Here is a 21,650-nt window from a genome sequence, read left to right as displayed (position 1 = left end):
TCATGCAAAATTGAAGTTTTAATGCATAGATCTTGAAAATATGAGACTAACTTGGAAAGAAATCAATAGCCCATTCTGCCAATGCTTCCATCATCAATGGCCAGAGACTCCACATATCTAAAGATATCGTTGGAGAGAAAAATGTCATATATGATACAATTTCCAACACTTCTTCAAAAACCTCTGCAAGGGAAATCATAAGAGGGGTGTAGACCTGTTAGTCTTAATCAACAATGTGCATAACACCAAAGAAAGAGAAATCAGGTTTCTTAATCACGTAAGATCTTACAAGTGTTTTGAACTGTAATAACAAAGATCATTAAACTAATCTAGAAACGTACATTGTAAGTTTCTTGAATTGTAAAAAAATTCAAAGGAGAGTTATAAATCAAATTGGACCTCAGAGAAACAAAGTTTTTATTTTCTGACTTGAGGGGATTTTAAAGGAACAGAATACCCAAGAGCTTTTTTACTATTAGTTAAAAACTGCCATATAAAGCATTGACGAAGTTCAAGATGAAGGATACACCCATCAAGCAGTGTTCTGTTTTATATAACAGTGACCTCAACCCTAGTGAAAGCAGTGAAACATACACTTTTTGAACTGGAGTAAACAGAAGTACTAGATATACAAGACAAAGGAAAACAAGTATCATTCAAACCTTGGCCATCAGTTGTCAACATCCTGCGCATTATAGGAAGCAAAGTTGGTTCAACTTGAACGAAAAGGTGAGGAAGCCGGCTCACTGACTCAAGAATGGTGCTAATAGCACGCAAACAACCAACTGCTGCCAAAGCACCAGGATCATCAACATCATCATCAGCTTCAGCTGTATTCATACACCTCCAAAATGCAGCTGCCTGCAAACAAGTAAACAACAGAATTATGCAAGCACATTTGAAGATGAAGCAGAAGTACTCTCAAAAACACCGACAAGTAAATATTACCAGATTTTGGCACAGACCAAGAGCATAAGGTGCCATTTCCTCCCCGAACTTGTCCACTATTGTCTCCAGAGTAAAGACAAGATCCTCATTTTCAACCTCATTCATGAGCTTGAAAAACTCTGAACAGAAAAATTACACATTGGGTAAATCTCATGATGATTGTTAATGATGCAAACAATGTTTTCTATCCCACATACCATCAAGAAGCTGCGGAAGAATTGGCCGGATCTCATTCAAATCTGCACAGCATACAAAAAAAAAATTCACACACAAAAAGAAGACTACATGAATGCGTGTGTGTGTGTGTGTGAGAGAGAGAGAGAGAGAGAGAGAGAGAGATGTAGCTATGTACCACTGCAAGCTTCAACAAAAGAGCGTAATGCAAATACTGAGTCAACTCGAACAGGAAGTTCTGAATCTCGCATCCCCGAGACAACACTATGCAATGCCTTACGAAAATTGTTCGAATCCGAGAAGTTAATATGAGCATACTGTCCCGCAACCCAGGCTGCCTAATATTCATTTCATAATGAAGGATAAGAATACCTTTTTAACAGAAAACAGAAAGGTACAATGAATGCATATAAAACTCTACAAAAGGGAAGAAGAATCAAGTACATATTAAAGTCAAAACTGCTGCCAAGTGTAAGAATAAATAAAAACTGAGCATCTACTCTCCTCCATTAATTTACAAAGGGTTCAACAAAACATTAAGAACATTTGTGAAATGAAACAAGGAAAACCAAAGACTGTTGCACAGAAATTATCACGACTGACGAGCATTGTTGTCACTATTATTAAAAGCTCACTCTCCCTTGCTGGACAAAGAGGCTCCAACATTTTCACCACCAACTTTTGATAAAAGACTGAGAAACAGAGAATGTTCTATGGTTCACTTAAAATCGACTTACTATTTTCATTTAAAATCGATCTACCAATAACTCCCTCTATGATGCACATGCATTGTATGAGCACCTTTCTAATATATTGATTTGTGTGCGAAGGATGTATAATTCGAGTTTCATCTAGACAAAGTAGCAAGTGTTGACAGGTTCTTGTCCATCGTTGTGCAACACTCTAGTTTACGCCAATTTCTAATACCACGTGGACCTCTTTTGAGATTTTATGGATAAAGAGAAATAAAAGATTCTTGATTATGGAAAGATCAGATGTCAGTTCAAGGATCCTTAGGGTCGGTGTTTCAAGAACACTAGCATGTCACTGTCCACCTCATTTTCATATGCAATAATTTCTTGCATGGGTGCAACAAGTGGAGAGTCTTAATAAAGATCTATAGAATATCATGGAGGTGCAACATAGCCAGAAAAATAAAAAACCAACACAATTATTGTAAGAAATACAGAAAAGGAATTTCACGTAGCAAACCTTAGCTCTAAGATGGCCAACAGGACTGCTAAACTCGGGGAATACATGTTGCACCAACATACGCTCAAGTTCAGACTTGTAGGGTTCAGTTTGTTTCAGTTTGTCGCAAAGTGATCCAATAGCAAGAAGAGCACCATCTTTTTGTCGATATGGCTTATATTCCACTGGTGCTTCGTCATACCTGGATCAAGAAATAAAAAATTTAAGAGGAAAAAAATGGTCAATGTTAAGTCACCAATACATACGTATCATATTCAAAAGATAACGAAAAGCTACCTCTTAAAAACCTCCACAATGAATTGAATGAACTTGTGAAGATTTTCCTTTCCACGTTTTCTAACCAACTCACTCACAAAATCCATGGAAGCTGTCCTTGGACTATACAAGTCTTCAATGATATCTGCACCAACAAGAAAACGAATAAACCACCAATGAAGCAGAGATCTGCAAGTAATAAAACTCGAGTTTGAAAACTGACCATAACCCTTTCTCACATATTCATGTGGGTCTTCATCCCAAAGCCTTAGATCATTATCATTGAAACACATAAGGGGAAAAACAATCTCGAAAAGAAGAACATTAAGTCGAGGTTGCATCAGATTATACATGCTATTCTTCGAGATACTGCATATATAAACAAATGAAAGGAGGTTAGGGAGATACAAAAATGTTCCGTACATCTCCACCATTGGAGCAGTACTATAAGCAAATCATAAGTTAATTAACACAAAGAACATTGTCGTATACAGAGAATTCATATCGAAGGTTGACAGATCCAATACAACAGAAACCATTCAACAATATAAGTATTAACAAATTTTTTTCTTTAGGGATTATACATTAGTAATTAGTCACATGAAATAAGCTCACTTCAAAAATTAGGTTTTCTTTCTTAGTGCAACACCATGAAAAATTCAAGTACATTCAATATTCATAGGATCACAGTAATTTCAAAATTAAAAGGGGATAATAAAATGGAAAAGTAAACGATCAAGTCATATTTTCCGAATATTCAAGAATAATATGCTAAAGTGCATCAAGGAATAATAAGCAATGAAGTGGTGGTGCTAAGGTTCTCTGTTAGAGGATACAAATATATGCACCAGATTATGCGAAGTGTCAACTGATTAGGAAAGGAATTATAGTTAGTTAGTTTATTAGAGAGTTGTTACATTATTGTTAGATTAAATAAGTGAGTAATTGTAATGACTTTCTCATTAAGGGAAATGTATCAGAATTTTACATTTCTTCTTCTCTAAGCTTTCCCTCTCTCTAAACTCAGAAATTACTCCTCTCTCTAGCCTTCTGTGCTATGTTCTACATAGCAGGCTATAAGTAGAATCAGGACCTATTAGCACAACTTTGAAGTTTTCCATAACGTTATGGAACCATGCTCACAAAATCTGGTACATTAAAAGTTCCAATTTTGACATGAAAATTTATTTTAGTCAAGAGATATCAATCCTGTTGGAGTTCATTGAATTTGTATTGGACACACAAAAAGCATCACATTTTCCAACTGTTTCAGAGGTGTAACGAAAAACAATACATTACCGAAAACAAGTAACTTTTCCACATCATACATCAAAACCACATCATACATCAAAACATCATACATCAGAACTACCAGTGATCTCCCTTGTGCATGAGTTCTCCGTATCCAATAGAAATTCATTAGACATTTGGGACTATATAAATCACAAAAAATAATTGCTCAACTCCGTTTAAGTTTTGGCCACCTTCCTATCCATTAAATGAAATTTAACAAAAAAAAGATCATTAAATTTCCAATAAAAGAATAAATACACCACCAGACAAATAAAATGCAATCAAATAGGACTTAACCCATGAGGAAAAAAAATTGCCCACCTATTGCTTAAATACTGAAGAACAAGATTGATAACTCTGTCAGGTAAGTAGCCACCAGTTCGGATCACATTCAACAAATTTAAGTGACACTCCAGAATCTTCCCTGCATAATTCTTCTGAAACATTTGAGCAAATGCTTTGTTTTCTGGTTGTTGAATTTTTAAATCTCCAAACCTAGAAACAACAATACAAAATGTGATATGCTTACATCGTGATCCCTAGTTCTTATTCAGTTTTAATTTGATCTAAAACTTATTCTAGAAGAAACTTATCTAAAAATTTACCGAGTGTACAGGCGATTCAAAATGTGAACAGTCCATTTCTTCACTTTCCACCACCCCCATGCTTTTCTAAGATCGGGATCTGAAGGCTGGCCTTCAGAAGGAACAGGTCTCTCCAATATGTTTAAGAAAAGCATCATCCAAGCATTAAACACGTTTGCATCAAATAGTTGCTTTGGAATCTCCAGCTGAGAAAAGGCACCAAAAAATGATACATATAAAAGTTAGTCTAATATTTATTTTATTCTAGTGAACATATCATGATTCCTTTGACCTTTATGTCCAGAACGTACATATATGGATGACCAGAAAATTTTACAGATAAGCTTGATCAAATCTGCTACTTCCAGTGATGGGTTGGGAATTTGGACAAGCCTATTGAATATATTTAGCAGAGCTGGGAATGTTTCCTCAACAATGCGATAAACCGGTGTCCTCTCCTCATCAGATTTGAACCTAAGAATATAAAATCACTAGTTAAACTTCAAAAGTAACTCTGAAGATACATATTACACAAATATAGAAAGTCAAGGCTTTCTGTTAGTTATTTCATCAATTCAAAATACTAGAAAGATGACAACTTAATCAACGCAACAGTTCTCCATATGTAAAACTATGGATCAATTTGAAGGTCTGTTTACTTACAGACAGACAGTGGTTTCAAGTTACAACTACCCACTAAACAAACTAGATTTTTTAGAATATAACTTCAACACAGAAAAATTGAAGAAAAAAGCTTAAAAAGTGAGAACTTGTGAATTTTTCAACAGTACAGAACTTTTGATCTGCATAGCAAGTAAAACTTGGATATTGTTTCCTGAAATATTAGAATTCTGCATTGCATAAAATATATGCACAACTTTGATACTCATTCTATTCATTTTGAGCAGATCAAATTAGTAATATAAACTGTAATTGCACCGAGTAAAAAGCAATACAATAGAGAAGTAATGATGTGAATTAATAGAACTAGATGAAAGAATGACAGGCAATTCTCAGAAATTGGAATGAAATAATATTGGCCTAGTTTATATTCATAAACCCTAACCAACATGTTCCCCTAATCCTATATTTTTAAAGATTGGGTGGACTGAATCAACTCCAAACTTTCATCACAGCAGTGACAATTTCACAATGTCCATGCATCACTTTGCACATCAAGATATGTGCATAGACCACACACCCACAAACATGGTTACAAGAACAACAAGGAACTTATGAAATAGTCATCATGTGACTAAATAAATTTGGGAAATTTTGAATCCTATATTTTTTCTAATGAACAGTAGATAGGTTGCACACAATATAGGAGAACAAAGTGAGTCAATTATATATGTCACAAACAAACTACATGTTCAAAACCATTGGCATGCATCACATAGCAAAACTAGCTAAGCTTGTAGCTTTTTTTCAGAAGGCAATGCAGCTGTTTATAATAGCCATTAAACTAGGAATTATTTCAAAATAATAGCAGAAATAACTTAGCATACTCATATTTTCTAGAGAGAATCCGCAAAACAAACAAAGCTCCATAGACTTGTTGATCTTGTAAGTTATGCTTCACCCAGTCTAAAAGGCGTGGCCACTGCTCGGGGTAATCAGCATGAATAATTGTCTTCAGGCACTCACCTAGCTGTACCCTGTAGAACATGACTTTGAGATTTGACATTGCCAGCAAATAAGAAGATAAAGCCAAATATTATTCTACAGCACATAATATTACAAAGGAGCTAACAAACTAAAACTACTGAGAAATTTTATGTCTCTGCACTCGCAGACATAGTGGTTTCATTGACCTAGTTATGCACACATCTCAACTAAAGTAACTGAAAACAGTGAACAAAATAGCAAGTACCTTAATAATGGGGGAACCTGTGTGACAAAGACTAGAATGTGATCCCTCACCACGTCTTTATCACTCTGTGATATCTTCTGCTGCACATCTACATCAACACGCAAAGAATATAAGCAACTGCCAACTGGATTGAATCACCAGTGGGCATTCGATACTAGCTAAATTCCACACAATCATTGCATACCAGGATCAAGAGGTGACCAGTTCTTTGCAATGAAATTCTTGAAATGGATGCTGCCAACTTGCCGCACAGCCATGTCACAATTGCTGTCCACTATAATTTGCAACATTCTCACCAAATGCTGTGGTGTATACTGAAACTGCAATACACAAAACCCCAATATTAACAACTCCATCGAAGAAAATACAGCAGTAAATTTAAAAAATAAAACAAAATAAATCCTTAACTATCCACTTCAGTTGCAAAAATACTTTCGAGACCTTCTCCCATTGCAAAGTAAAAAGGTGTTTATCTAAATAGTGGAATTGAAGTGTTTTTTGTCTAAAACGTAATCTTATAAAACAGAAAGAAAAAAAATAAATAAATGGTTTCTCATCAACTAACCTCTGGTAGTATGAACATATGCATTAATTACGTGTGGGATTTTGTTTTCTTCCCAATCAAGAAGTCAATATACAGCTCAAAACCAAATATAAATCCGAAATAAATAGTTCTCTCTAATAATTTCTCAGAACCAATTCTCCTCACTACTCAAAAGCAAGTAAAGGTATCGAATTGCAAAATCAAGTTCAATTCTCATCACAAAAATCCCCAACTTTGCATCAAATTACACCCAATTAATCGAAAAATGGCGAACAGCTTCAGTACAAGGCAATACTCAAGGAATTTAAGCCAACCAAATGGTGTATGTACCTGATTGAGGCTCTGCTCGGCGGCTTTCCGCTCATCGGGATTGGTACTGAGAGCAGCCTGTAGTATTACAGCGAGGCTGGGAAGATCCATAGCTGACGATTGGAGCACCAATTCGGATCAAAACTCGACGATCAGAAATTGATGCGAATCAATCCAAAACCCTCGAGGGGAAAAGGCATATGATATGCGAACGGGAATGGGGAGAGAAAGTGTTGACGACTTACTAGGGTTTAGACAGACTCGAGGAGAGAGATAGCTACGGAGTGTGCTGCTATTTAAACCACTAGGGTTCTTGCGGTTGTTGAACTCACGTACCAATATATGAAATCCGTACACTCATTTTTATTTCTTACGCAACTCTTTTAATTTTCGATCGTCGAATCAAATAAATTAAAGAAGATTAATAGTAGAAAATTAACAAAAATGTATTAAAAAATAAAAATAGATGTGTAAGTAACAAAAGTGGTTTTTTGTTAAAATAAACAATACCGAAAACTTTTCGTTAAAATTGCCAATACTATTTGATTTAGATGTAGTGGTTATTTTGGGTTGGAAATGATAGGTGAAAATACAAAAGTGACGAGTTTTATTTTCGAATTTTATGATTTGACGAGTTGAATATTAATTTATTTTCACATTTTTTAGTGTAAATATATCTATGTATGAAAAAAGGTTATTGACACTCGTTTAGGCAATTTGATCTTGCTTTTTATATAAATAGCTTTTAATATATCTTGAGAATAATCTGTTGTAAATTTGTAATTTTTAACAGCGTTATGAGCAGGAAAAGCAATGTCACAACTGCAATATCCCATCTCGAAATTTTTTATTTATTTATTTTACAGTTTTGGAACAAACGATTTGAATAGTGATTTGGTCATTTTAAATTTCACTTTGGTGTTTGGAGATGAGTTTAGAATGGGTGGATAGAGCCCGATCCCAATCTTACAAGCGTTAGGCGAAGAAGTTACGAGCATTGGAAGTGGCGGACGAAGAAGTTACGAGCATTGAAAGTGACGGACGTTTTGGTATTTTGGACTTACTACAAGTAGTAACTTTCTGTTTTTGGAAACTTGCTAAAATAAAAAACTTCCTAATTTCAGAAAATTCACCCAGAGCCACCGACATGTGGGTGGGAAGCCATGACCCGTTCCCTTTGAGATTTTCTGACTCAAATTCCGGCCATATTCAACATAATTGGTTGACACCACTACTACCAAATTGAAGCTTTCACTCCCCCTACAAAGCCCACCCAAGAACCACCTTAATAAACCACCACACGTGACGGTGCGAGGGCGTGAAGTTCTAATGTTTCTAACCATTCTGGTGGCTCTTATCCATTGGTCGGCAAATCTACAAAGCAACGACCGACGCCACCTCTCGGATTTGGGTCTTGTAGCCCTCCATCCCTGGAGTAAAACCAAACCAACCCAGGCCTTATTAGACCATTGTAGGCGGTGACTCAACACCGTGAAATTTATTGCACATGCGACTTTTATTGGTAAAATTGGACGTCTTCCGTCCACTTTTGGACTTCATCGCAGGTATAAAAGTACGATTATTTGATTTTTGGGATAATTATACAACTTTACGATTTTCGAAATTAACGACAATCCGACCGTTAGATTGTTGTACAATTTTGTGATCCTGCTATTTATTAATATTCAAACATTTGAGAACTTGTGGATTAGAAACCTGACATTCGAATCTTCTGGATTCGATAATCTTCGATTGTTGACTCTAACAGGGCCTACTTTGAGCGACGGTTGACTTTTTTTGTGTGTTGTAGAGGCTTGATGGAGCTTAGCTGGCTCATCACAATGATGTATTGTCCTCGATTAACGTGCATCTCGAGCATTATGACTATGACTCGTTTTGCGTGTCAATTTTGATAAGATTCCTAAGTGGAGTGTCGTGTACAATATTACGTTATACCGGAGTATTGTTGACTCACTTAGGATATGAGATGTCTCGGTGACATGCACATGGTTTTGCGTGCACATTAGTTTGCATGACGCTTTTGTAGTGGTTATTCTGGAAGTGCGCAAGACTCGAGGTGAATGGACTTTAATATTCTATGATAAACTATTTTGCATATGAAAGGTTCCTTTGTTATATACTTTGTGTGTATAGCATGGGTTTACAAATGTGTTATTACCGAGTTGTCAATCTGCTTTGAGAAATGATATATATGTATGTTTGAAATGATTGCAAACTGAGAGGGCTCGCAGATAACTATTGTGGTTGTATACTTTCTTTCTAGCTCCATGTGTAGGTTTGGAACCCTAGATTTATGTTATCAGATTGCCATGAGAAAGTCTAGGACAAAAAACTATGCTCGTATTGCCATGAAAATTGTTGGAATGCAATATCTATATATTTATGTTATCAGATTGCCACGAGAAAGTATGAAATCCAATGTCTATATATTTCCGTTATCTGATTCTGTATGTGCATCGGGAATGAGGAATGTTGCACCTTTTTTGTCATTTTTCATTAAAACTTGTTGATGCACAAAACCGGAGGGGTCTTCGAACAACGTAAATCCGACCGTGAATCTGCAAAAAAGTAAAGAACACAAGATGTATCGTGGTTCACCCCAATGTTTGGGCTACGTCCACACTGATGTTGATATTGTTTCACTTTGAATGGTGAACATACAAGAAAGCTAGAGGCATTGTGCTCTCTAAGCTATTTTCTCTCTTCCCATGGTCTGAAACTTGACCTCCCCTAATGAGGAGAGTGAGGAGTCATTTTATAGAATAAGGGCTCATCACTTATTACATATTTGCCCCTTCATTTATTACATAATTACATTTGAATCTCCCGAGTATTTATACGAGATCTAAATACGGAGGCCCTAAGTATTATACAAACAACACTAAAATTTTTGAGAACTTTTCGTTAGTTTTCCTGTGTTTTCTTTTGTGATAACTTGGTATTTTAGACCAACCATATGACTATTTGAATCTGTTGATGTTGATTTAGTTAAAGCACTCTAATTAGGATTAAATTTGAAAGTGCATGTATTTAGTGATTTGCTTATACATCTGAAATAGGAGTTGACCACGGTGGTGAACTTTTGTGTTAATAACTCGTTGATTGATAAATATGGTTGAATGTTATACGTATATAAGATGGAATTCACGTCATGCATTGCAATTATGAGAGGCATGAGTCGTGTGAGTTACATGGGGTTGCATCGTGATGGATTGGTGTATTGGAAAGATTGGATCCAATTTTCTTAGAGGACAAGGTTTTCGGTAAGCTGATCGTCGGTAAAGACAATCTTCATGTGAGGGGCGACTTGGCGACCGAGAGACCAGAATTGTGATTTGAAAGAGCAATAGCAAGTGAGCGAATGTGCCAGGGGTGGTAATTCATATAACAAGACACTCGAGGCCAAGACACGGTATGAGACGTGAGAGTGTTGTGTGCTTTGGTGTGCGGATTAACAAGAATAGAGGCGGGAATGAGAGAACATTCATGCATAAAGAAACAGAAATAGAGATAGAGAAATGACGGCCTTCCCTGCCCCCACTAAATGTAAATGGTAGTGTGAGGAGGTACACTTTTAGCATTAAATGCGGCGTCGTGGAATCTTGTACCTCCTTGCACTACTCGTTTTAGTAGCTGTGGTTGGCTATTTCCCTTAGGGTAGGCCTTTCTGTAAAACTTTGGCATCTTTGTCCGGATAATGATATATCCCATCTACCCAAAAAAAGAAACATAAAAAGAGAAATTTGCCGCACCCATCATATTTCGTCTTAATTTTCTGTTTGAAAGTTGTAAAAGTACTCTAAACTGTTATTAGAAAATATAATTTTAAAGCCCCTCTCCCCTCCCTCGGTCCCGCACTGCCCCAGCCCTCAGCCGTGATCAAACCACTGCCAGCCCCCTTCCTCGAGCTATCATTCCGATACAAATTGTAATATTCGACACATGATCAATGGGAATGTCTTTATTTTACCACAGAAGAGCATAAGATGGTTTATTTGCATAAAAGCATATCAGTATGGTACACTGAAACGCTGTCGGAAACATGACTGATTAGTAAGCAGATATACGGACAATCTGAACGTTAGTAGCCTTCTAACGAGCAGGAAAATTTAAAGGAAAACTAATGAAAATAGCTTGAAAACTTTAAGTTTTAACGATAAAGACAAAATAAAGGGTAAGGTAAATAGTACCAGGATTGACTTTTTAGTATAAAAATATGATTTTTCGTTAAAGTGAACAGTACCGGATGCTTTTCGTTAAAGTTCCCAAAATTTAATTGGTAACAGTGGACGAATCATTGTTCCCGTTATACAATGTTCTTACAAAGCTCAAAATTTATTTTAACATGCATTTTACTACATTGATGATTCCATAAGAGGCAAACAATCAATAAATTGAGTATAACAGCTTATTTATTTGGTTATGTACAGAGGAAAGCACACCCGAAGTCCCGCTTTAGCTCACCATTCTCCGCTCAAGCACAAAATTATAAACTCCTACTCCATCTGACCTGCTAGAGCTGCATTTTCATCATCAGGATCTAGCTCTTCCTCTACACTTTTGACCTACAAATGCACACATCTATGTCAGATAAACAGAAATAAAATGGTCATATTTTGTCAGCATCTATTCAGAAAGAGCATCAGAGAGAGAATCACTTTATGGTCTCACTCCTCTAATAAACAATACAAATTTTAGAAAGATTTTGGAAGAACTTGTCACCCGGTTTTCTTATAGTTCTTGTGCTCGTTAAGAAGTGGAAAAAAGTACAAAAACTCTATCCTTATCATATTATATTCAAAAAGCTGCAGTTATACTGATATAGAGGTCTTAACATGTACTAAATTTCATCCATACATGTCAAAGTTAGATTGCCTCCACACCCCAAATTCGGTATGTACCAAACTTCGTTGAGAATAATAGGCCATGAAGAAAATGGCTTTGTAAATTAAATCAAAGAAATTGATAATCTAGTAAAGGCACGGATCATAAGTGAAGCTTTGAGGACTGAAGGAGGTTATCTTAAGACGAGTAGCAAAAGAAAAAGTTTCTTGAACAATAAAACCTAACTATAAATGAATCAAAATAATGCCATGAAACTGTTTAATACGATATAAAGTGGTACTGGAAACAACCTGACTAATTAATTGCAGGACTGGCAGTATTTTCAACAAGATTCATCTTTCAACTCTTGTTTACCGTGTTTTCATATAGGAGGATCTACTAATTATAATTTTGTAATCTCTTCCACTGCTTCTTGGTCTTCTTCTACAACAATCGTCTGGAGACTTTAATTTCAGGGGTAATTTGAACGACAGAATTTTCATATCTTTTGCCCTGTGTTCAAAATGCATCTTATAATTCTAATAGGTCCAACAAGCCTTCTTGTACTAAGGTCTCCTAGAATTTTTCTTATAGATCTTTTCTTCATTCCCCATTAGAAACTAAATTTGGTTGAAGACTGGTGCTACTTTTTCGGTCATTGAAATTTTCTAGTTTTTATTAATGGAAAGAAACAACAGAATTTCAAAGATAACAGGGATAGGAGAGGAGAAATTTTGTGTTTTAGAAGACTTGTCTGTTTAATTATTTTAGGGTCTACATTCCCTCTAACGGGTGATTAATCATGTACCATCATTTATCATACAGACAGATTCAAAGACAAAGAAATACATACATTCTTGAAAATGCAAGAAAATGGTTGGCATTTGTTACCTCGGGTACATAGTGCATGAGCATATTCTCAATTCCAGATTTCAGGGTGACTGATGAGCTTGGGCAGCCACTACACGCTCCTTGCATTCTCAATTTCACTGTTCCAGTTTCTCTAAACACAATTTACAAAAAGTTAAAAAAAAATACACACAAAAAAAAAAAAAAAGAGAGAAGCCACGCAACCAGAAATAAAAACAAAAACGAAAACGACAAAATGAAAAGAATTGAGGCATTTTCCAATATTAAAATTAAAAACAGTATATCAAATGAAGGAGAACAACTTACGGATCAAATCCCCTATACTCAATGTCCCCACCATCATCTTGCACTGCTGGTCGGATGCGAGTCTCCAACAATTCTTTTATCATTGCAACGATTTCTGAATCATCCTGCAAAGCAACCACCAAAATAGTTATATCTCAGATTTATGCACAAAAGAAATTAATAACATAACCAAAATTCCTTTTCTCATTTCTGCTCTTTCATACTGACACATGAGAAAAGGAATTTTGGTTATGTTATAGATGGAGAAAATGGGTGCTTGGTTGCTTAAGCACGGCTAATTTCTCAGTTTTGATTAATGGGAGACCTAGGGGAAAATTCAAAGCTTCAAGAGGACTGAGACAAGGTGACCCTTTGTCTCCGTTCTTGTTCACCCTAGTTGTAGACGTGCTGAGCAGATTGATTGAGAAGGCTCAAGAGAATCATTTGATCCAAGGGCTGCGTGTTGGGCAAGATAACGTGGAGATTTCTCATCTTCAATTTGCGGATGACACCATCTTTTTCTTGGCAGGGCATGAGGAGGCTTGGAACAATTTATTACATTTGCTGCAAATTTTTGGCAAGGTTTCAGGTTTGAAGATTAACAAAGCAAAGTGTTCCTTGGTGGGAATTAATTCTGATGGTGAGAAAATTACAAGGCTAGCAAGTTCTTGGGGCTGTGAGGTGGGCAGTTGGCCATTGAAATACTTGGGTCTACCCTTCGGAGGTAAGCCAAAATCTATTAAGTTCTGGGACCCGGTGGTAGAGAAGGTGGAATCGAGACTTCAGGGTTGGAAGAAAGCTTTTTTATCTAGAGGCGGAAGATTAACATTGATCCAAGCTATCCTGGGATCCTTGCCCATATACTACATGTCCCTGTTCAAAGCCCCACGCGGGGTCATTGGGAGACTGGAAAAGCTAATGAAAGGGTTCCTTTGGGAAGGGGTTGAGGAAGGAAAGAAGTTTCACTTGGTTGTCAAGTGGGAGAAAGTGTGTAAAAGCAAGGAGGAAGGTGGCCTTGGTCTGGGAAATTTGAGAAATCGGAATGCCGCCTTATTAGCCAAGTGGCTGTGGAGATTCCCGCGCGAATCAAACTCTCTTTGGCATAGGGTGATAAAGAGCAAGTACAGTCTGGTGGCAAATGGTTGGGATGCTAATTGTCCAAGTCGAGGCTCGAGCAGGTGTCCCTGGACAGACATCTCGGCTGGTTACCCTCCCTTTCTTCACTCATGCAACTTCGAGGTTGGTAACGGAGAGAGGCTGAGGTTCTGGGAGGACGGTTGGTTGGAGGGCGGTCCGTTGAAGGAGCAATTCCCTAGATTATTTTCTTTATCAAGGACAAAAAACCAAAGTATTTCCAATTTGGTAGCTTCTTCTTTACAGCCGGTCAGTTGGAATTTAGAGTTTAGGAGAAACCTAAGAGAGTCGGAGATTGAAGAGGTGGCTGGTTTACTGCAGAAGGTGGAGTCCGTACGGCTGTGCCATTCTAGAGAAGATAGGAGAAGATGGAATTTAGAAGGCTCTGGCTAGTTCACTTGCAAATCCTATAACTCTTTCCTTTGCAACAATGATGTTGTGCAACAATTTCCCCCTTTCGCTCAGATATGGAAAGCAAAAGTGCATCCAAAAGTCAAAATACTTGTGTGGCTAGTGGCACTCGGTAAGGTTAATACTTGCGATCAAGTCCAAAGACAAATGCCTTTTGCATGCTTCTCCCCCCATTGGTGCACTTTGTGCAAATCCGGGGAGGAAAGCGCCAACCATGTTTTCCTCCATTGTCCGTATAGCATTCAACTCTGGTGGAAATTGCTCAAGGAAGCCGGAGCAAGATGGGTCACCCCAAAGGGTTGTTTTGAGCTCCTAAGCACTAAATTCGAAGGCCTAGGGAAAGGGAGGAAAGCCAAAACTTTGAGGGGATCTCTGTTGATGGCCCTCTTCTGGAACATTTGGTTGGAGCGTAATAAAAGAGTCTTTGAGGATTACAAGGGAGTGGGGGTTGAGGAGCTTTGGGATAGAGTAAAACACTGGGCAGCCCTTTGGGCTTTGGTTTCAGTGGAGTTTAGAGATTACAATTTCTCTTCTATTTTTAGGGATTTGTTAGCAGCCGTTATTTGATTTGGTCTAGCTTTTCCTCTATTCAATTAGTTTTCTTTAGGGGTCCTTGCTAGTTCTCTTATAGCCCCAGGTGGATATCTTTTCCACGTGGTTTACTTTTTCTCTTTTGTAATTCTTTCGTTTTATAAAATTCTATCGTTTCTTTTCAAAAAAAAAAAAAATACTGACACATGACTCTGTTCATCAGAGCCACATCCCAGTAAATAACAGAATATCACATCACTGTACAGAGTTTAATGAATCATCTTGCATGTCCATTATAGCCTAGTAATGATAACCCCTAACAATAACCAAACAGTATCATCTGTAAACTCAAGCACGGATGATTGCTCGCCAAAGCAATCCCACATCTTTCAAGCATACAAAAAACACCTACGAAGAAATACAAAAATACAATCCAGAAGAGACCCCCTTGTGGAGCTAGTAAGGCAGCATTGGTAGTTAATAGGAAGCAACCACTCACACACAAACACAATTTTGAAAGGCAGACATAATGATGAACTCAGACACCAAAAAGAATCAAATGCTGCATAAGTGAAAGTTTTGTCACTAGTTGAAAGTAATTTCCAATTCCTTCTAACTCTAAAGCGCTGCACATTCTTTAAGGGTTTCTTTTTCTAATAGATAAGTTATCCTGCTCCTCAAAATATTTGAGATTCTTTTAGGATCTGTAAACTTGGCAGTACCATAGCACTAAAATAGGCAACGGGTAGCAGAATCAATAACAATTGAGGAATGATTGGCTACAAGCAGTGTTGTTGGGTTTGCTAAAGTAGTAAATCCTGCTTCAGACTTCAGAGATTACATTCTTAGTATTTAATACAAGAGATGCTGTAAAATAAAAGAGATTTAACATGAAGCTGCACAAACTTCTAACTGTAAGATTATCAAAACACTGATAATGGTTACAAAGTGAAACCACAACATTAGTTACTTGTGACAGTGCCTCAAACAAAAGACACAACACAAGGTTCCTCTTTGATGCTCCCCAAAGTCTATTACACACTCGTCCTAATAAGACTTCACAAAAGACTGATTCTATACCTTGACCAACACCTAGGAGTTTCCTACGCCAGATGGTATACTCCCACAGTCCCACTTGGGGTGACTTAATACTAGCATATCCAGTCTATGAAAGTACAATCTAATTATAGCAAATGCTATTTAATTACTAAAGAAAAATTAAAATATCTTCAAAGCAAAGGTAAAACGTTGATCTAATCGTTCTGTTAACATGTTGGCCCCAAAACTTAAAAAGTTCACAGAGAGAAATTTGATGACATACTTCTTGAATAGCCGTGTCCATTGCTGATGCAGCTTTTTCGTCTAGAAAGAGTGGCTGCCCAGAAGAATAAAAATCCATGATTGCTGCAAAGATTTCAGGCTTCAATAGATCCCAAGAAGTATCTTCAGATTTTGTTACAGTAACGAAATCTGATCCATAAAACACTCGAGTGACTCCTGTATTAGGATCCCAGGTTAGATTTATTACTTCGTCAAACAAAATATTACTAAGCAACTAAATGTTTAGAATAAAAGAAGAAGAAAAAGATAAATTAAACCTGAAATAACAAAGTTCAATGAGTGGAAGAAAACTAGTAAGTAATAAAGTCCGCATCAACTGGATAAAATTGTAAAAATGATGACTGTTCTAATTTCAAAGGATTCAGACAGAATCTACCAACACTCAATCCAATGGAAGGGTGGGTGGGGGTTGGGGTGGGGAGAAGTCAAATAGTGCAAAGTTTGCCCACATAGCAATTAAACCATATTTTGAAAGAGTTTTTATGGCACATTTGAGAGTTACTTAGTCTATAACCTCCATTTCACGATTCTAGCCTGCACTGAAAACTGTTTTTTTTCCTATCCACATGTTCTCATGAATCATAAACAAGCTAAAACCACAATAATATTCATTCACTATTCAGAGAAAAAATAAATCTTACACAACAAAAGTAGAAAACTAAAGGCTCAGAGTCATAGATAACCAAAAAAAATGATTGCCATCCTTGAAGGCAATCCAAAACCAAAATCAAGTGTTAAATTTTCATAAGCACTACTCTTAAATTCACAAACACGCAGGCAATCATTCTCATGAAAACAAAGAAATAGGATGACTATGCATACTTGTAAAGTAATGGCAACAACAATCTTACCATCAATTCCATAAAGGGCTTTGGCAAGTGGTGAATTCATGGCCGAACGAGCATTCGGGAAGTCTGCACTGCCAACTTCCATAACGGGCTTCCCAGGATAAAACATTAGAGATGCAGGGTTAGGTGTGGATTGAGTTTGGATAAACATGCTTCTCTTCTGCCCTGTGAAAAAACAGCAACTTAATGTAATTTAAACACTAAACATAAATATGAAACTACTACTAGTTTTTGTTGATGTTAATTAGGTAAAAAATTATGCAAGTGGCCCTTTACCACATTGATGGAAAGGTGTTGAGCACTTGCATGTCGGCGTGGGTTCAAACCCCGTTGATGGCTAATCTAACATCTAATCTAACAAAATCTATTGTTCGAAAAAAAAAATTAGGTAAAAATTATGAATGACACAAAATTATGAGTAATCGTGGGTAAATGGCAGATTGGAATAGTAAAAACAACAAAGCTATAATCGTTTCATTTCCTTCATTTTCCAAGCGATTCGATAAAGGGTAAAAAAAAAGTGAATTAAAAATCGGAATTTCAATTGAAAATTGTAACATATAGGAAACTAACCGCCGAGAATGCCCCATTTCAGAGAATTGAAAGGAGATGCGTCGGAAAAGGGGGAGTTGTTGTGAGCCAGGTACGACGTCGTGGGAGCTGAATAAGCAGATAGGAAATAGGTTCGGCGAGAGATGAACTGGGTGCCATTGCGATGCCGAGGAGGTTGGCATCTTGTGTGAGACGAAAGACTTCGTCCAAGCAATCTTCGTAGCCCTCTCATCCCCGCAAGCTCTCTCTACCTCTTCGGTTATGGAGTTGAAGAACAATTCTCAGTAAGATGTATCAGACTAACGGAATTTGGGGCCAATTTGGGATTCTAGGGTTTCAACTTTCAATTGATTAGGGGATGATGAGACCCAATTACTATTAGAACGCTTTACGAAGCCCAAGCTGAGGCCCAATTGTGGTACTCCGTATCTTACCGTATTTCCTTCGTATTTCTTATGTATTTCGTTAGTCTTTTCCGAGCTATACTAATATCTTTTTTTTAGAGGCTAAGGCCATCTCCAACCGATGGTTGGCCAGAGGGCTCGTTTTAGCCCTCTGGTCCTCCAAGATTCTCCAAGATATTAATATTTTAATGAACAGTACGGGAGCCATATTTGCCTCCGTCTCCAACCGAGGGTCAGAGGGCTCGTTTTAGCCCTGTCACAAAAAACCGTCTCCAACCAAGGGCCAAAGGGCCATAGGGCCAAACATAATTTATATGTTGGTTAATGTTATTTAATGTTATTAAATGTTTTTAAAAATGTTGTTTAAGTTTCATGTTGTTAAATGTTTTTTTATGTTGTATAATTTGTATGTTGGTTAATGTTATTTAATGTTATTTCATATTGTTTAATGTTGTTTCATGTTACTTAATTTAATTTAATGTTGTATAAATGGCCTAGGAAAAAAATAGAATTGAAAAAAATTATGAAACAAATTTTGTGAAATAGAAGTTATAGGAAATAAAATATGAATCAACTTTTGTAAAATAGAAGTTATAGGAAAAAAATAGAATTTAAAAAAAAATTGAAACAAATTTTGTAAAATAGAATTGAAAAAAAATATGAAACAAAATTTGATTAATATGAAAGGGAAAAAAAAAGGGAAAAAAAAAGGCCTAATAATACAACGGCTACTAGCCGTTGTATTAAAAAACATTCAAACTATTAGTGTCGGTTATAACCGACACTAATAGTAGAACTATTAAAAAAAAATAAAACCTGTTTAATGCTGTCGGTTTTAACCGACAGCAATAGAAAACAATAAAAAAAAAAATCAGCCAGCCCTCCAGCCCTCTCCGATCCCGTGGGGCCCTCCCAGATTCCAGAGCCCTCTGGCCTAGCCCTCGGTTGGAGACGGTTTTAGGGCTATTTTCGGCCCTCTGGCCCTCTGGACCCTTCGGTTAGAGATGGCCTAAAGTCCTTCTGCGAGTCTTTCTGGCTCTGAAAGAGGTCCGTGGCTTCCCACCATTGTCCCTCTTTTAAAAAAAAAAAATCTCTTTTTTTTTGGGTCAAAATTGGTTATTAATGAATTGTTATTCAGTATTATGGTCTAGTGGTATTCCTTTTTACTTAGAAGTGAGAGGTCTTAGGTTCAAATCTCGTGGATGACAAATTCAATACCAAATTAAGGTCCATTGTTTGGCTCCCGTTCCTAGTGTAAAAATATCGATATACTAAAAAAAATATATATATATATGGTTATTAATGAATTTAAATATATTTCCTTTCTCTTTGTATTTTCTTTTCTCTCTTCTTCTCTTTGAATGGACAGATACTATCATTCTGATGCCAGAGCCAGTACAATGGGGACACCGGTGTAGTCGTTGGCGTCAGCAAATGCCACCACCGTGGTGGCTACCGAAATCAAAATCCCGCCACTTCCAAGCCGGCCGCCGTACTCCTTTACACCACCAACCCACTATTCCGATAATCCTTGAGCAAATCCTTCACCAACTGGCCAAGGTAGTTCCCCTATTTGAGCAACTATGGTACCACATATGTAATCGTAGTACTCCCTATTTTATCCAAATATCAATCTCCTATGAGATATTTCAAACCGACTTTGCAGACGATGGAAGGTCACTTGTCTTTGTTAGAATTTATATGTCCCACATCGGTAGAATACTTGAAAACAAACCCTTAAAGTATAATTACATCACTTTAATTAATACAGATGTCTTTTGTATTAAAACTTCACACCTGACGGATTGAGCAGGTGACCAAGTGAGGACAATATCGGTGTTATTGGAGTGGATCCATGACCTGTCTACTTGAAATTTAAGATGATATTAGAACCAAGGAACGGACTCATACATCCACGTGAACGGGTGGATCCCCCTTGACCCCAAGCGAACGGGTGAGCCCCAACTTGCATTTATAGAGTATAATACCTACGTAGCATTCTCATTTCAAGAATTTCATCATGAAGTGATGAAGTTGCATCTTAATTCAGAAACATCTCATATGCAACGAGATCTGCAAAATTGACACTATTGTCTCCCAAATGTAACCCACCAAAATTGTCCATAATGTTGAACAACTCTATTTCTCTAAATCAATATGTAATGATTAGTATCCAATTCATAATAAATGAACTACAGAACTAGTTTAAGAAGAATAATAAAATATAACTTTAACTAAAAGCTCCCGGTAATGTTTATTTTAACAAAAAATAATATTTTTACACTTAAAAGTCAATCTTTGTACTATTTACTTTACCTTTTATTTTGTCCTTATTGTTAAAACTCAAAGTTTTTAAGCCGTTTTCATTAGTTTTCCTTAATAAAATTCTTGTTATTCCAATCAACTATGCCCTCAAATGAGCTATTAACCTATTTAACTTAATATATTATTTACAACCGAGTGCTCTTATACCATTCCGTCATACTTCAATTCGAAACCATAAAACTGCTTCTCAAATTAAAGGTTTAAATCATAAGATTTCTTCCTAACCCAAAAGTGATGTTCAAAATCTTGTCCATCTGATGCCTTCTTTTTCTCATCTCCATCTGAAAAACCACAACTGCCAACACGAGAGAGGATCCTCGCCGGATCCTCTTTGTGAGGATTCCGGGAATCTTCCAATAACATTCGTTCATCGTACATCGTACGATCAGTTTTTGTTAGGTATTGTTTATATTCAATTTTAAACAAAAAAATTTACAATGATTTATGACTGCACAATGTACGATGAACGGATGTGATTGGAAGATCTCCAGGATCCTCACAAAGAGGATCCCGTGAGGATTCTCCTGGCTGCCAACACCACCAAGACCTAGACTTCCACCTATTTGAAGCTAGAACTATGTCACCTGCTTGTACACCTCCGACAAATCCCCATAGATTGCTCACAAGCTCCTCAGTTCTATATATAATGATGAATTGAATGACCTCCAATTTGATACAATGAGAAGAGAACATGTTGTGTTCTCTGTTTTCACGCCATAAGTCTTGAATAACTAGTTACACAAAAAAAAAAAAAACAATTAATCAAACAAATAATCAAATATTAATACTAGTATAAGAATTTAGGTTTTTACATCCTCACATGTAGCTGGAAGGGAGGCCGTAGGCCATACAGGTCATACCATTATGTTATGTTGTATGATACAAATCAATCTCCGTATGCAGATACATGAA

At 36.7% G+C, this 21,650-nt stretch overlaps 2 protein-coding genes and 1 long non-coding RNA gene across 5 annotated transcripts in view; 1 reads left to right on the top strand and 2 right to left on the bottom strand.

Moving 5' to 3' along the window:
• LOC126618864 (importin beta-like SAD2) overlaps nt 1-7,481 on the bottom strand; it is a 128,525-nt gene extending 121,044 nt beyond the window's left edge. The window contains exons 1-15 of one of the 3 annotated variants that reach the window (XR_007621880.1): nt 7,214-7,481; nt 6,524-6,659; nt 6,340-6,427; nt 5,975-6,124; nt 4,778-4,940; nt 4,488-4,672; nt 4,204-4,377; nt 2,813-2,958; nt 2,611-2,734; nt 2,335-2,515; nt 1,301-1,460; nt 1,146-1,187; nt 949-1,067; nt 663-861; nt 52-183 (exon numbers count right to left, since the gene is read on the bottom strand). Coding sequence is in view for 2 of the 3 variants with exons in the window: in XM_050287062.1 (XP_050143019.1) it covers nt 52-183; nt 663-861; nt 949-1,067; nt 1,146-1,187; nt 1,301-1,460; nt 2,335-2,515; nt 2,611-2,734; nt 2,813-2,958; nt 4,204-4,377; nt 4,488-4,672; nt 4,778-4,940; nt 5,975-6,124; nt 6,340-6,427; nt 6,524-6,659; nt 7,214-7,303 (2,089 nt within the window). In the remaining variant the exon portion in view is untranslated. The remainder of the gene's footprint in view (nt 1-51; nt 184-662; nt 862-948; nt 1,068-1,145; nt 1,188-1,300; nt 1,461-2,334; nt 2,516-2,610; nt 2,735-2,812; nt 2,959-4,203; nt 4,378-4,487; nt 4,673-4,777; nt 4,941-5,974; nt 6,125-6,339; nt 6,428-6,523; nt 6,660-7,213) is intronic. The other 2 variants (XM_050287062.1, XM_050287061.1) reach the window with 2 other exon arrangements.
• Nucleotides 7,482-8,340: 859 nt separating this feature from the next.
• Nucleotides 8,341-9,330, top strand: LOC126617615 (uncharacterized). Its single transcript, XR_007621439.1, has 2 exons — nt 8,341-8,757; nt 8,961-9,330. It is a non-coding gene; the product is annotated as an uncharacterized LOC126617615 (long non-coding RNA).
• A 2,133-nt stretch (nt 9,331-11,463) lies between these two features.
• LOC126619778 (nifU-like protein 4, mitochondrial) lies at nt 11,464-18,429 on the bottom strand. The gene is made up of 6 exons (XM_050288190.1): nt 18,031-18,429; nt 17,461-17,622; nt 16,590-16,765; nt 13,214-13,317; nt 12,929-13,040; nt 11,464-11,778 (listed from the first exon to the last, which is right to left on the bottom strand). The coding sequence occupies exons 1-6, from the start codon at nt 18,239-18,241 to the stop codon at nt 11,710-11,712; spliced, it is 834 nt and encodes a 277-aa protein (XP_050144147.1). The 5' UTR covers nt 18,242-18,429; the 3' UTR covers nt 11,464-11,709.
• Between the last annotated feature and the right edge of the window lie 3,221 nt (nt 18,430-21,650).

The sequence above is a fragment of the Malus sylvestris genome, chromosome 4 (assembly GCF_916048215.2).
Source record: "Malus sylvestris chromosome 4, drMalSylv7.2, whole genome shotgun sequence".
Taxonomy (NCBI): domain Eukaryota; kingdom Viridiplantae; phylum Streptophyta; class Magnoliopsida; order Rosales; family Rosaceae; genus Malus; species Malus sylvestris.
The sequence above is the reverse complement of the archived record's forward strand: the minus strand, read 5'-3'. Positions and strand labels throughout refer to the sequence as shown.

Bases quoted from the DNA above. Each gene is read 5' to 3' on its own strand.
- LOC126619778 (XM_050288190.1), bottom strand. From the start codon at position 18,241: ATGAGAGGGCTACGAAGATTGCTTGGACGAAGTCTTTCGTCTCACACA. The intron at 13,318-16,589 runs GTATGTCATCAA...GTTGCTTTGCAG, and splicing joins TGGACACGGCTATTCAAGAA to GATGATTCAGAAATCGTTGC. The intron at 13,041-13,213 runs GTAAGTTGTTCT...AATTGTGTTTAG, and splicing joins GAGTATAGGGGATTTGATCC to AGAAACTGGAACAGTGAAAT.